Consider the following 15,376-nt stretch of genomic DNA (forward strand, 5'->3'; position numbering starts at 1 on the left):
AAAGTAAAATTAAGTAACCTTACTTAGATGTTTACTCATGGATAAAAATCTTTTATCCCTCATTAAACCCAATTTCAACTAATGTGTTTTTTCCCATCAGTTTTAAATTAAATTCTAATTAGACTTATTTTGTGTCAAATGTCATTGCAATTAAATTTTTCATACTCTAATTTTATGCCAAGTATCCCTCCATTTTAAAAATACTTCCAAACAATTTAAACTTATGAATTCAAATCCATTCATAACTACTTCCAACCCATTTGAAACAAAACCAAACTATACCAAATATTCTTACCAAAACTTACTATTAATTCAAATTCAAACTTCAATGAAAATTTTATGAAGTCCTAAATAAAAGATTTTTCCTTATCAATATATTTTATAAAAACTCAATTTTCTAACTTTTTTTAAAAAAATATCAGATATTTAATAAATTCATTGCATCACAATACCAAAAGTTATGTCAAGTAAAAGCCAACTAAATCAACAAACTACATTTTGTTTAATAACTAACTAACATTCGAAGTTACATGCTCTACCAACTAACATTCGAAGTTAGGTGCAACCTTTAACATGTATCTAATTGCACTTTATCTCAAATGCATTTGTGCGAATGCAAGGGATTACAAGCATTGTAAGAAAGAAGATATATAAAGTCAACAAAATTTTGAAAGAAAAGGATATATATAAAGTTCGGAATAAGCTTCTTAAACATGTACAAGGCTCCTGGAATTGGAAGAGGTTTTTACTCGGCGAGATTTTGCAAATGGCAGGCTGCTATTGAGTTCAAAACCCATGAATTGCTGGCTACTTTGGCTCCAGTTGAACTTGCCAGGGCCTCTGCATCAAACTGCCTGCGGTTGATAGTGGTAGTTTTCTTGCTAGGATCATATTCATCTGGCAGCTCAATACTGTAAATTATGAAGGTTTGACATGTTGAGGAGCCAGATAACGTGGCTTTTTGAACCTCTGAAATAGGTTTTCTATGCAGAATTGTTCCTCCAGCAGCAATTACAAGGTCTTGTAGGTATCCCTTGTATTCGGGTGTAAAATCTCCCATGAAATAGAACTTACACCCATCGAAAAGCTTTGGTTGCTGCATGTAAAAGTGTTTATCAATAAAAGATGCAAGTTCACATTTTTTGCACACAACCAGGTACGGACTTGTGCAAATGCACACACTTCTCATTTTATTGATTAGATGCTCAATCATGTAAATCAGTTTAAATGCAAGTGGTAACTAATTTCAGAATTATTTGCATCTTAGAGGGATGAACAGTGAACACAATAACCATATGAATGTCTTTAAATAATAAGAATCCTCCCAGACTTATGGCATGTTTGGATGTTTAAAAAAGGAGGGGAAGTAAAGTAGAGGGAGGGAGAGTAATACAATTACCTTATTTGGAAGTTTTTTAAAGGATGAGGAGGAGGAGTTTGGAGGAGTTTGGAGAAGTTTGGAGGGGTTTGGACTCCCTCTAACCCCCCAATTTTAATTCCCCCAAATTGGAGAGATTTGGAGGGGGAGTAGAGTACATAAACTATTGACTAAGTAAATTACCTAATTTACCCTTATTATATTAACAAAATTACACAAGGGGAAGGGCTAATTAATCCCTTCCCCCTTACTAATTTTAAAAACATTCAAATAAGGTGGAGATGAATCATTCTCCTCTACTCTCCTCCCCACTACTCCCCTTCCCTCTACTCCCCTCTACTCTCCTCCCTCTCTAAACTTCCAAACAAGCCATTAAGTTTTAGTACTAAGTAAATTAAAAGTTAAGAGTAAAAACCTCCTCATTGTTAGAACATGGAGTGTTAAAGATGGCCAATGAAGAACAAGACAAAAGCTATTTTAGATGAATCACAATTAGAGTATGCTTACATGCTGTTAATTTATGAAAATTACAGGAGATTTACATCTTCTAGAGGAGTGTCTAAGGAACTATCATCGCCATTACAGTTTAGGGCAAGAAGCAACCAACCTTGTTGAGCAATCTTAGTCTTCCAAGTCGAGGGCCATCTCTGATCCCATGAATGTCAACAGTAATTTCATAAGGCTCCTCATCAACAATTTGCATGACCTTCATGCAAGCCTTAATCCCTGTACAGACACATACACAGAAGGAAGCATAAGCACATCTATATTATATACGTAAAACACGTCTGTATCTATGACTCAGCAAAAAATATTTGTGTAGATTGCTCCAAAACATATCATGCTTTATGCTCTGTAAAAATATAGAAGTCTAATTCTTAAAGGGAATACACTCTGAAAGGAAGGTATAGTCCTTACACTCATTTACCAAAAGGTTTCTGAATAGTACTTACACTCCATATTCAGTATCCACTTTCCCTCCAAGATACCCATCAATACTTTGAGGGTTCTTTTACATGCCCCATTTTCATCGGTTGATGCAATAACATGGGTGACACACGAATCCCACTTTTTCAAAACTGTAACTCCCGATAATCTCTCAAATTCAAAAACAGTTTCCTGCAATTCCAGCCATCAAGGAAATACTGGAAATCAGATTTCTTTCACAAAATAAATAAACAATATAAGCAGATTCTGTTTTACCCTCTCTGGAGTTGTGATAGCTGAACAGCAGAGAAACAATTTCTTTTGGGATCCACAAGAATTCCAGTTTCTACCAGTAATGTCATCACTTTTACTTGCAACAAGATCACATTGAGATAATCGCCTAAAAAGAAAAGTCATAAAAGGAGAAATTGTAAGAAATGCTCTGATGTAATGCCAAAATCAGAGAGTGGGGTGCATTTGTGTCTGTTACTGAACACTTAATGGAAAAGGTACCCTTTAAGAGTGCATTCCTTCCTCCTTCCTTGAGATTCAGGGCTTTCACTGGGAAGCTTAGAAGAGGCATGAAGAGGGCATAACATGACGAAGTTATCCTATTTCAAGAGACAAGGAATAAAATAAAATAAAAAATTTGAACAAAAATGTTTCGTACAAAATATTAAATAGCACTTGAATCTGTATTTCACTTACAGTGTCCCATCGACATTGATGGATCAACTTTGCACAAGGAACATGGAAACTCTTGCGACAGCTCTTCTCATAACAGCCAAGTGCCGCCCCCTTATTTCCACAGCAACAACACTTAATTCTCCGACTTCTAGTTAATTCAGCTTCTAGATTAATTGCAATATCATCTTCAAAATAGACATTAGGGGCCCTGCATTTATAGTTTTGAATACCTTTAATAGGATTGACAACATTAAAGTCATAAAATATTTGGACATTAAACTAGAGAACCAAGTTTTTAAGATTGATCTTATCATAACACTAGTCATGGTAAAAAACCACATAACCCTATTGAAGTTCATCTCAGTAGTAACAAGTAATAAATAAACACTTGAATAGCTTATCCTCATCCTAACAACCTGAGATTTTTCACTAGCATATTTGGCATAGACAGCAGATAATAAATTTATTAAACAAATAATTTCAAAAACTACTTTGGATTTTTCTTTTCTAATCAAGAGCCATGCAACTTAAAAGATTTAACTAATCCAAGAAGCTATTATTTGCTCCAAGATGGCAATTCATCTAACCCCCACACAGACTCATAAGTACTAAACAAAAAGACAGCACCATGGAAACAAGCAAAGACAGAAATTTGAAATCAATTCTTTTGGTAATGTGAAGGATCTTTAGTACCATTCAGTACAATTCCTATGTGAGTGTATGACCTTAGATCCTCCATTGTGATCGGCAACAACAGGCCTACCATTATAGTAGTGCACTAGTTCTCCCGAAGCCTGCATTTGGTTTGCAAATAGAATTGCTGGTTAATTGATCAAAATAAATTAAAGTAGATATAAGGACAAAAAGGGCAATCATGTGGCCAAAAAAAATCGAGGGAGTACAGGATACCTTTGATTCTTCTGAAGAAAGACAGAAAGCACATTGAAACTTTTTAGAAACAGTCTCACATTTCCGTAAGACTACTTCATTTATCCGAGAAGGTAGCTTCTGCACCACTGATGAATCATCCTGAACTTTGACATCAGGATTGCATAGAGTCTTTTCACTCATTTGGGTTTCCTTTGCAGAAACATAAGTATGACCTTTTTGGCTGTCATTGACCAAATCATCCTTTAAAATGCCATCAGCAGAAGCTTTCATCTTTTTCCTACATCTCAATTCTCGAGCATCAGACTTAGATACAGGGGCCAATTCTGGGATTTTATGCTTATTTTTATGGTTTTCAATATTAGATATTTCTTCAAGCATGTTGTCCTTCACAGAATCAAGCTTCTGTTTCTCAGACCTTATTAAGCAATCAATCTTCTTACGCCCTTTTCTAGCATTCTTCAAGGTGGAATTTTCATCACTGCCTTCTTTCTTACCTATTGAAGCAGGGGTCTCGGTTGCCATGCTTTCTTTACCATGCTTCAGAGTTTCTGTTCCCACAGAAACAGCATGAACATTTTTAGGTGTTGCTTTAATTGCACTGGTACCAAAACAAGTCTTCTTTCTCCTTTTCCTTGTCTCATCTAACTTTAAACTGTTTTTATTATCATGAGTTGGCTCTTGGATATAATTTTCTGATGCTTTATTCAAATCAACATAAATTTCAAAATCTGAATCTGTATGTCTTTTGGCAGGCTTCTTTCGGGTCATTTCACTTGCCTTCCCAATCTTACAACCCTTGTTAGATTTATTGCTCTCGTTTTGATCGTTGGAACTTTTAGTTCTGGGAGAGGACGCATTGGACAGCTCATCTGCAGTAACACTTCCTTGTTTAGAATTCACGCATTTTGCATTTTCAGTGCTTTGTTCTTCACCAGCAGTCACACCTTGTAAGGCTACATCTACCTCATTTTCTTGAATTCCATTAATTTCTTCCACATTTGCAACCTGCTTTTCACTTCTAATTTTAGTAAGAGACTAATGACTCAAGAAAGAGGTCTTAAGAGAAAGAACAAATGTATGAGGTAAAATGTACTGCTGCAAACAATGATACCAATACCTGTGTCTTGAAAGGACTTGAACAAAGTTCAGGAGAGCAAGGTCTTTGTGTCCATTCAAACATCTCACTATCAAAAAGATCTGAAACAGTGGAGCATTTTCCATGCAATCCCCCCTACATTATATTAGCAAAACATAAGAAAACAAAAATATGGAATCAAACAATCGAAGCTAATATGGTGAAGAAACTTCATACACTGCAAATAACTTGATCAAATCAACCTGTTTTAGTTTGGAGATAGCACAATCCATGACAAATCACATACAGAGATAGTTTCACTAGGAATTACAGGAAGAACAAATAGGCTAATTTTTCAAATTTGAGAAAATCTAAGAGAGTTTTTCAAAATCAAGAACCAGTCTACTTAGAATTTATCAGACATAATAAGTACTGATAATATTTTGCCAAGTTAGTTAAACAATATTACTCATAACGTTTCCCAATCTCATAATAAACTAAGTACTCACAGTTGGGGTCAAATTGGAAGGGTTTTCATCATCTGAGTCTTTAATATCACTGAAGGCAGGAGCATCTAGCTGTGGCAGATCCATGAAGTGACTCTCATCAGTATGCTGACTTGACTTTTCTGCATTGTCATCCTCTCTCAACCAAAAGAAAGGTAAAAGCACTGGTTCTCCCTTGTCATTTAGAGCAGAGTTCTCCTTTGAAGTGGTTGAACTTCTTTTAGGATCTTCTTTGGCAATTTCACTCAATTGACCTTCAAACTTTGAGAGCCTTGTTGGGGTTTCTGAAAGAGGACACTGTGGCACCTGAACCCTTTTCTTGGTTGGAAATGAAGGTTTCACAGAGAAAGAACTAGTGTTTTTCATGTTGGATTTAAATGTTTTTCTTGACCCTTTTCCTTTCAAGGTATTTTGTTTCTCTGCAATATCCTGGCAATTTCCTATCATAACTTGTTCACCATGGTTGTCATCACCTTCAGCTTGCTTTTCTCTATCTGCAACATAAGAAAATGGTACAACAACAACAAAGAAGAAAAAAAAACAGCATATTAATTGAATTTTATGGGTGACAGAATAAGTATATCTGACTTGTATTGTACAAGGCAACAAACTGATGTTTGGACTAGTATATACTGCAAAAATTTGCATGAATCTCATATTGTTCTTTTGTAAAAATAAGTCTCCTTTTGCATTAACGCCTTCATTATCATTTCGCAAGATATTTCATATGTAAGTAGAACTCACACTCCTGTGGGATTGAATTGTAAACTGACCCTCCAACCATTTCTTTTTGGGAGAATATGTCACATGGTCCAAATGGTGTGCCATACTTAAAACATAGTGACAATCTTCATAGCTCATGAAAATGAAGAATCAGAGAGTTTTTATGGCAAAAGAAAGCACAGGAACAATGAACAGTGTCCAACTAAGAAACATATTGCCAAAAGATATAAGATATACATATGTGAGTTTCAGTGATAGAAACCATCCATGCATGTAAAATTTAACGCATCTGTATGCATCTGGACGATGTCAATGTCTTTAAAGTTTAAATCCCTACACTCTATTATTCAATCCAATAGCAGCTGAATGATTCCAATGTATACTTTGCATTATTCATATGCCACGTGTGTGCTGAAATTCAACCTGATAATTTATTTGAAGATGCATTCTGAGTGACAAATATATTGATTCCTGAAGCAACTTCCATGCTTTTGTAGATGCTCACTAGGTTATCCATGTGAGGAGCAGGACGAACCTCTGCACCAAAAATTATTCATAAGCACTAAACACAACCGAACAACAAATACAGCAGCACTGAAGCCAGTGGAAAAGGCCATATAATATAACTTTAAAAACACAACCAACAAAAACAAAGTTTTGTAATATTACACATCCAATGCTTCCAAACTGCTAACCAAATGTTACCAACAAAAGCATAATGGTTAACTAATAAAATCCAAAATTTTCTAACATCTTAAAATTTTGAAACAATTAGTAATTTATAATTGTACCAAAGTAGATGATCATGAGTTTGAAAATTTTCTCCACTCTACCTCCCATTTAAAAATTGCATTCACCGATTTCTAACAGCTTAAGCTTTTGCAAAATTGGATAATCTATCAACATCCAAGAACTTTTACTCATCTCCATGGGCTATATTGGCTTAATGCTAAACCATATCTAATTTTCCACATTCCCATCTTATTGTTCTATCTCTAATTAGCCACAAAGCCAACATGTTCCCCAAAATCATTATGGTACTTTACACAAACAGATCATGTTCATGACATTAAATGACTAAAACTATAAAACTGCCCTTGTGATAAAACTGAAAAGTCATGAGTCTCATACCTCTACGCCGATATGGGACTTTACAAACCGGACAAGTGGAGCCCGATTTCATCGATTTCGAAATGCACGAACTGAAAACAATCAGAAAAAAAAAAAAAAATATTAGCTTCAATTAATTTAACCAAATAAATAAATTGAACCCATTTGAACTGTACCAGAAAGATTGAACTCACTTGCAGAACACATGATTGCATGTAAGTGAAGCCGCGGAGTTTAGCAAACTCAAGCTGCAAAATAACACGCGAGATAATTCAGCCTATGGGATCCCAAATTGAGATATCCACAAAATACACTAATTAAAATTAAGAATTTAAAAAAGTGTCTGTTTGGCTACTCAGAAAATTTTGAAAAACAACAATAATATTATTAAGGGTTTGGGCATTGGTAAAGAAAAAAGAGAGTGGATATACCAAATGGGGCACTTGAGTTCTCTGCCCATTTTTTCCAGGTGGGCCGTCGGATCACCCATTTTTTTGCTCCGATGAGAGACAGAGAGTTAAGGAAGAAGAAGAAGAAGAAGAGTCTTAGTTTAGAGAATGCAAAAATTGAAAGATTTTAGGTCAGAGAAATGAATGAAACGCCGATGGGGAGCTTTTATTTTGTTCACAAAAATGATTCTAATTGCTTTTTGAATTTTTATTGACCCGCCAAAACCTCTCAAGTTAACGCGCCTCATTTTGCTGTTGGCTGGTAAAAAGGTAAATTAGTAAACTATAGGGGGGGTTTTGAAAACAGAACAACTTTTAAATATGGGAAATTTGCATTTGCAAAATTGCAATATTATAATCAGTTAAAATAGTATGCTTTTCAAAACCTTTTTTTTGTTTTCCTTATATTTTTAAACTCGTTGTGGTTTACATTTAATCATGTATGGAGGTGACATATGATTTTGGGATTTTTTTTTTTTTGGGCCAGCCTTCTATAGCCTATAGGAGTTGAGGACAAGCCCTTGAAACGTGTATGAGATTTTTGGATCACTTTTTTGGATTTTTTTTTTTCTAATAGATAATTAAAAATCATAAAAATTACGATAACTTAAAGAAAATTGAGAAAACCATACCAATATATTCATGTTGAAGTGGGTTGTGTTTCAAACACTTGCACAAAAAATATATATTGGTTAGAGATGAGTCTTCTTCTGTGTTTATAAACTATTGCACAACTTAAATGTTAACTTAGAATATAATGGATTAGGTGTTGACTTAAACTTGGATTTGTTATATCTTTCTTAGGCCTTATCCTTTTCCCTTTCTTTTTTTATCCTATTGGGCGCCAAATTTGCACAATGACCGTTGGAGGTTTTCCCCTTTCTTTCTTTTAGCCCAAATTTGGCTTAGCCGATTAGTTAGTGACTTAGCCACCCGTTGGCCATCAAATCTACACAATAATTGTTGGAGGTCTAGCCCATTAGATGGCCCACTAGTCTTCCCCGTGTTGGCTTATAAAACCCTTTGTTCCACTTTTTTCTCTTCAGAATTTTTCAGCTCCTCACAATTACATCTCTCTCCCTTTGTTCCACTCCTATTTTTCTACTATTTTCCACAAAAATTTCAGCTTCTAATTTTTGGTTTTAAGAAAAGACAAATAAGGTTGTTCTTTGTTCCTCTTGCTTGGGTGTGCGTCCAACTTGAAGAAATTACTATATTCTAATCTTGGATGATTGTTCAGCCAAGAGAGTCATTCGCATTGAGTTTTACTTCGGGTAACACAAATCAACCTTTAAAGACATGTTATTTGCATGATTCTATAATTTGTGAAATCTTTTTAACTCTATCTATTTATTTTTTTTATTGCTAATTTTTTAAGGTTTACTTTGTTGAATTAAAACTTATTTATATTGCTATATTTTCCAACAATTCACACTCTCATATAACTTAGAAGTTATATTTTACTAAATTTAAGGTTGAATTTTATGATTTTCTATATATATGATAGAATTTGAACTTAAGGCGTCCGCCCCTTAATGATTATTTTTTTTATCATCAAGCTAAAATACTAATTGGTTTTTTATATATGTCGAATTTGAATCGTAGTCCCTTATTCAAGAGCAACATACTTTATCATTTAAGGTAACTAGAACCTACTATTAATCTTATTAACATATAATTGCATGGATAGCTAGTAGTTACTTGTAGAGGACCAAGAGTGACAAAAAGAATTTATTATGTATATATCACAACCAATGCTTATGGGCAAAGTTGATAGGGAGGAGGGATGGGCTAGTAAGTACAAGTAATGTAGCAAGCGGCTCGCTTATATTCCTCCCAAGATAAGTACATTCCAGTGAATTAAGGAAGAGAAAGAAATAAAAACATTGGGGAGAGATCAATCAAAAAATTCCCATTGGGGTGCCGAAGGCGGAGGATCAAATGTCTCCCACTTGGTCGTGACAATAACAGGCTTTACTTTTGCGTTTGATATCTTCAGCACATCAAGGCTTTCAACACACTTTTGCACTCTCTTACCCTGCAAAATGAATATCATTAATATCAGCTACCTATATACAGGGCATAATATGTAGCACTACTGATGTCAATGAACAACTAAACTTGTGCATTTCAGGTAACAATATAGAAGATCACACAATTCACACCAGATTGAAACATAGCAGTGAAGCAAGGCATTAAGGTAAGGTGAATTAGCATATCTATGTATATTACTAAAGGCAGTGCAATATTATCTCTTTAGGGAACAAGAGAGAAGGACAATAATATGATTAGTACCATTGTGGAAGTAGTATGCAGAGGAGAAAGAAGCAAAATATAATATGATATGGTAACTACCTGCAAATTCTTCTGAGCAGAAGCATCTCCTTCTGCAGAAATGCTATCTAGCTTGATTGCTTGTCTCATAAGCATCTCAATTAATGTCGTGATCTGAACTTCCGGTACCTTAACCCCATTTGAGATGGACTTTTCAATGGCAGAGACCTATTGAAGAGAAAAGTAATTATTTTCATATGGTTAACAAATGATTTTCTTATCAATAAGAGAAAGCATATTAAGTCATGATATGACATAAACTTCAAACAACCTTCTGAATAATCTTTCAAACTTAATGAAACCACCTCATTTATGGTCTGGCTAATGTAAATGCAATATTTCTAACTTTCTACTTTGTGCAGGGAACATTGAACATCAAGATTAATGCTATGTTTCTACTTTATACGGAGAACAGTGAATATTAAGAGTGCTGTAGTCTCCAGAATTAGTTCCATTCTTTCAAACTCTATGCAACAACCTCATTATGGACTGACTAATGTAAATGCCATTTTTCTACTTTCTACAGGGAACATTGACGAGTACTGAAGATTAATTACTCGTGCAATGCAGGTCGCATTCAGAGCAAACATCAAATCGATTAAATACTTACAGTAAATCAGATCCCACTGAGCTACTCCGACCATAAGTTACCGGTATTAACTAGTAATGTACAACAAATCAGATTCATTCAGCCACTCTTTCTGTAAGCAAGTGTTATTAACAAGTACTCGTACCTGATTATCCTTTTCCTTTTTTTTCTATTTCTTTGTTCTTGAAAAAAAAAAAAAAAAAACATGGGTAAGAGAATAGTGGTCCTAATGGAACCATAGTTACAATTTCTATTCCTTTATGAATGAAACAACCGAAATATTTCTTGTTTGGTTTCAATCATAAAATAAGTCAAAAAAACCGTCTTAATGTTCCTTACAATTTTAAATAGTTATGAACAAAACATTCATTCAAAAAAACATACCCCAAAAAAACATACCCCATTTGAAAGCCCAAATTCAGAATCCACTTGAAAGATTAAGTGAAAATATGCCTGGTTAGAGCATAAAAGCCGTTTGGAAGGAGGAAAAAAAAGTAAGAGAGAGTCAACAAAAGTCGGTTTGTGGAGAGAGAGAGAGAGAGAGGTGGTGAATGGAAAGAAATTACCATTGGGAGTTTGTTTTTTTTTTTTCCCCCCTAGTAATGAGTTGATTTGGGATGGTTTGTTAAGTACATATGCATGTATTCAGCCAAAAAAAAAAAGTATGCGTGTAAATATGGTAATGTTCTCTACAAAACAAACTATTTCAACTGGTTTCTTTTGTTACAACATATAATCGAAGGTTCTTGGAACAAGTTCATTACACTAATTTTTATATCTTTTATATTAAGGGTTATTGTTTAGAAGAAAATCTTACCCAAACTCTTAACAATAATATTAAAAATGTGTAATATCTAATTTTAAAACGAGACATTATGAATCTATCATATTATATAACAATGATTTAAATGAATATTAAAGCTTTATACCAACTTAATATTTGTCGCCATTGTTAAGTTAATAAGTTATTATTGATTATTATATAGATCTAACACTTCTTTATAATACAACTTGCTTCAAGAGATATGATAAATGACGTGACTCTTACTCTTATTAGTCACGGATATCAATAATCCATAAGTTAGCTAAGGAACACACAGCTAAAGATGCAAGGTGCAACCAAATTAGTGCCTTAAAAGCTAATGAAATTAGAAAACGGCGAAACTTCCATTCAATGCTCATGTGCATTGAACATGACACCAAACCGACACGTGAACTCTCGTGGTCACATCCAATGTACAGGAACAATAAGACTAGCCACGCAACCCATTAGAAAATCAGCTGATACCTGGCAAATGACAATAATGACAATCTGAAAAAAAAGTCTCGATTATAAGCAGACATGGTGGTCCAGTCCAGTACCATCCAAACTTAGGAATGAGATTGGAGACTGGTGCCGTGTGGTCCATGGGACCATACCCGATTTTTCACTCTCCGTTTTTTAATAATTATAGTCCAACAATGCAACCGGTGGCCGGGGACACTGCCCCACAGGCCAGGCCACAGCCTAATTGCTACACCAAATGAATGAGTGGGCCCCACCCCAAAACGCAACTTGCCTGTTAAGATTCTATGCCCAATTATCATGTAAGACCCCACATCACGCTCCAGCTAAATCCCACAATTCCACAGTCCACACATCTAACGGCCCATATTCACCAGCCACAAACAAAGCCAATAATCAGTCAATCACCAATCATACACTACATATAGTAGTGTACACTTTATTGAAAAATAGGGTGTGTATTGGATCCACTTGTTGTTGGAATATTGAAAGGATTAATTATGAGTTGTAACTTATGTTTTTCTTATTTTTAACTTTTTTTTCAAAAATTTATTAATGTTTCAATTTATAATTAAAATAACATCATTTTTAAATTTTATAGACCTATTATTGATACTATTCATATAAAAAATTTGTAAAAAATTTTGTATTACTAACATGTTGATGTTCTTTAAAAGGTAAAAATGCACTTGCTTTTTCATTTTTTTTAATATTTCTGTTTAATTTGACTTAAAAAAAAAAGTCTTTAAGGAGTGTCTTAAAAACATAATTTAAAAAAATATTTAATATTATATAAATGATTTATTTACTTGGTAATATGAGGAATCCTTAAAAAGATAATTTTTTTTTTTTAAGGAAAATATATTTTAAATTATTAGTTGATGGGATATAACAAATTAAATTTTAAATTTTAAAAAGTAACAAATTAAATCTTAATATATCTTTTAAATCAAAATATTAACTCATTTAAGTAAAATGATTTTGTGTTTGAGGTTGAATATGATCTTATAGTTTTATTTATTATTTTTTGATATCTCAAAGTTTAATTTATTAAATTTAAAATTACACCATTTCATCACTTAATGAGTTACACTCCTAAACTATAGAATTTAAAAATTTTAGTTTTCCAAAATTATTTACTAAAGCACAAAAATATACCACACTATAAATAAATAAGTATATATAGTGCAAACTTTTAAAAAAATAAAATATAATGCAAAAAGGAAATGAGATTTTGCTTACTTGTTCCGCCAGCTTATCGACCTCCATGGACACGTCCGAGATGGCACGATAAGCATTTTGGATTTTGGCATTTCTACGCATCTCAATGAATCTTCGCTCGATGCTTGAAGGGTCCTGGATTAGTACAAGTTTGGAACGGTCTTTGACTCCGCACATGTCCAAGTAATGGCCATTCTCTCGCTCTTTCCCTCTAAACATTACTCTCTGTTCATCTGGCTGTAATCCTGTCTCATCTGTTAGAACCTTCTTCACCTCTCCTGTCAAGTCAACACGCACAATATCGCCAAAACTTATTATTATGCTCATAAACACAATGAGTCATGACACATAAAAAATTCACAACAATTTATGACATTTCCAAATTAGCATTAAAAAAAAATTAAAATACATGCTGTGGTGGGCTCATGTGTGTATTTTAATTTTGAAATGTTGTTGTATCCCACTATCCCTAGCTTTATTGAAATCACCTTCAATCTCTAACGTGGGTACTATGGTCATTTAAGCATAAAGTAAGTACATCATTATTTTCCCTCCAAAATAGTCAAAGGTAACAATCATTACCATCGATGGTAAAAAAGGTTGTTTGGTAACCAAGAAAAATGGAAAGAGATTAACTAATTAATGTTATTTTAGTAATCATCATTCTCCAGGTTGAGAATTGAGAATGGTAATTGTACTTGTACCGTTGTACCAATTTTGCTTCGTTTGCTAAAATCAGAAAAAAAAATAAATAATAATATAAAAAAATAAATTCAAGAAGAGAAAAGAAGAAATAGATCTTTAATTGCAATAACCATGCAACAAACCCCACGTAGTCGTAATTATAAATATTAAGCTTACTTTTTCGTTCCAAACCTACCTTTTCTTTTCCATAACGTGATTAATCAAAAACAGTAATATCACACATTATCATATGGAAAATGTCAAGCCTATAACAAAATTAATTTTAAAAAATTATAAACTGATCATGAAATTGAATATAATTGATATCACTTTCTAACTGTTGAATTATATATGTTTTCACTCTTGTCATTTCCTTTCCTCTACTTTCTCAGCAGCCAAACACAAAACAATAACGACTTTAAGAGAAAAAATAAATAAATAAATAACAAAGACAGATCGGTGGAGCTGATCTTACCGAAAGTGGCACTAGAATTGACCGAGATCTCGTAGCGGAGGGCACCATAAGCAACACGAAGCCGTACATTTGGAGCTGCTGGAAGGTCCTTAACATTGTCGCTTCTTTTCTGGACCAACATTCCACCTGGCCTCATCTCCCACTCAACTTCTTCTTCTTCAATTCTAGGCATAGAGGTCGTGGTTGCGGTTGAGCTCTCGCTCATTTTACCGTACCCATTTGACCTTTTCTTCATCATTGTCAGGTCCAATAAGAAACCCCAGAGATTTTAATTTCCCGGAAAATATTTTCCCAAACTGTGTTTCTCTTTTTTTTAGTTGTTCTAGGAAGTATGAAAGGAAAAATATCTAAGGCATGAATGAATGAGTGTGGTGGTGTTCTCTGCCGACACAAACTAGAGTTTTAACGTGGGATGTGGGGTTTTATAAATGTTCTTTCTTTAAGGAAAAAAAAAAAAAAAGAAGAGAAGTTTTTTTTTTTTTTTGCTTAGAAACACATGGAAAAATGACTTGGAAAATGATTGACCAATGGGAAGAGCACCACGTGTTTGTGCGTGTGAGATTGTTTGCAGTGACAGCTAAGCAGAGAGAGGTTGCCGACAGTCTAAGGAAGGATCCGAGAGAAGTGTTACTTGTACACGTGGCCGGTTTCAATTGGGTGATGACTGTTTCGGTCTTTGGTGAGATGGGGATTTTTTTTTTTTTTTTTTTTTTTTTTGTGGTGTTTAGTGGTTGTTGGTTTAAGACTTTAAGTTAATTAATAGGTTTCATTTTCATATGGGGAGGAATTGAAAATGGAAAAAAAGGTTTATAAGTTAAGTTATTTGTGGGTCATACTATACAGAGTGATATGTGATTTTCAGATGAGGGTTTGGGCATGATAGGATTATCACAGCCGTTGGGTGAAATGGGTGTCATTTGATCGTAGGGTGTAGGGAGTGTTGATANTAACAAATTATTTTAAACTAGGTTGAAAAAATAAAGTTAAATTTATATAAACATTAAAAAAGACATACAATCGTCTCTTGAATTTACAAGTAGAA

General features: G+C 33.9%; 2 protein-coding genes across 2 annotated transcripts; both read right to left on the reverse strand.

Annotated features, from left to right (window-relative positions):
* Nucleotides 1-632: 632 nt before the first annotated feature.
* On the reverse strand, nt 633-7,938 carry LOC112041012 (protein BREAST CANCER SUSCEPTIBILITY 1 homolog). The gene is made up of 14 exons (XM_024073933.2): nt 7,729-7,938; nt 7,492-7,545; nt 7,319-7,389; nt 6,611-6,724; nt 5,468-5,958; nt 5,001-5,114; nt 3,902-4,888; nt 3,686-3,786; nt 3,014-3,200; nt 2,819-2,916; nt 2,582-2,705; nt 2,332-2,497; nt 1,986-2,104; nt 633-1,096 (listed from the first exon to the last, which is right to left on the reverse strand). The coding sequence occupies exons 1-14, from the start codon at nt 7,785-7,787 to the stop codon at nt 746-748; spliced, it is 3,036 nt and encodes a 1,011-aa protein (XP_023929701.2). The 5' UTR covers nt 7,788-7,938; the 3' UTR covers nt 633-745.
* A 1,526-nt stretch (nt 7,939-9,464) lies between these two features.
* Nucleotides 9,465-14,752, reverse strand: LOC112041011 (BAG family molecular chaperone regulator 3). Its single transcript, XM_065773320.1, has 4 exons — nt 14,335-14,752; nt 13,197-13,453; nt 10,102-10,248; nt 9,465-9,784 (listed from the first exon to the last, which is right to left on the reverse strand). The coding sequence occupies exons 1-4, from the start codon at nt 14,570-14,572 to the stop codon at nt 9,644-9,646; spliced, it is 783 nt and encodes a 260-aa protein (XP_065629392.1). The 5' UTR covers nt 14,573-14,752; the 3' UTR covers nt 9,465-9,643.
* Between the last annotated feature and the right edge of the window lie 624 nt (nt 14,753-15,376).

Source organism: Quercus suber, unplaced genomic scaffold (assembly GCF_002906115.3).
Source record: "Quercus suber isolate HL8 unplaced genomic scaffold, Cork oak 2.0 scaffold_73, whole genome shotgun sequence".
NCBI classification, from domain to species: Eukaryota; Viridiplantae; Streptophyta; class Magnoliopsida; order Fagales; family Fagaceae; genus Quercus; species Quercus suber.

Coding starts and splice junctions, on each gene's coding strand:
- LOC112041012 (XM_024073933.2), bottom strand. CDS start 7,787: ATGGGTGATCCGACGGCCCACCTGGAAAAAATGGGCAGAGAACTCAAG. Junction 7,390..7,491: donor TGCAATCATGTGTTCTGCAA/GTGAGTTCAATC, acceptor GATTGTTTTCAG/TTCGTGCATTTCGAAATCGA. Junction 5,959..6,610: donor ATCTTCAAATAAATTATCAG/GTTGAATTTCAG, acceptor CTTATGTTGCAG/ATAGAGAAAAGCAAGCTGAA.
- LOC112041011 (XM_065773320.1), bottom strand. CDS start 14,572: ATGATGAAGAAAAGGTCAAATGGGTACGGTAAAATGAGCGAGAGCTCA. Junction 10,249..13,196: donor TCGATAAGCTGGCGGAACAA/GTAAGCAAAATC, acceptor TCTCTTCAATAG/GTCTCTGCCATTGAAAAGTC. Junction 9,785..10,101: donor CTGCTCAGAAGAATTTGCAG/GTAGTTACCATA, acceptor TTCATTTTGCAG/GGTAAGAGAGTGCAAAAGTG.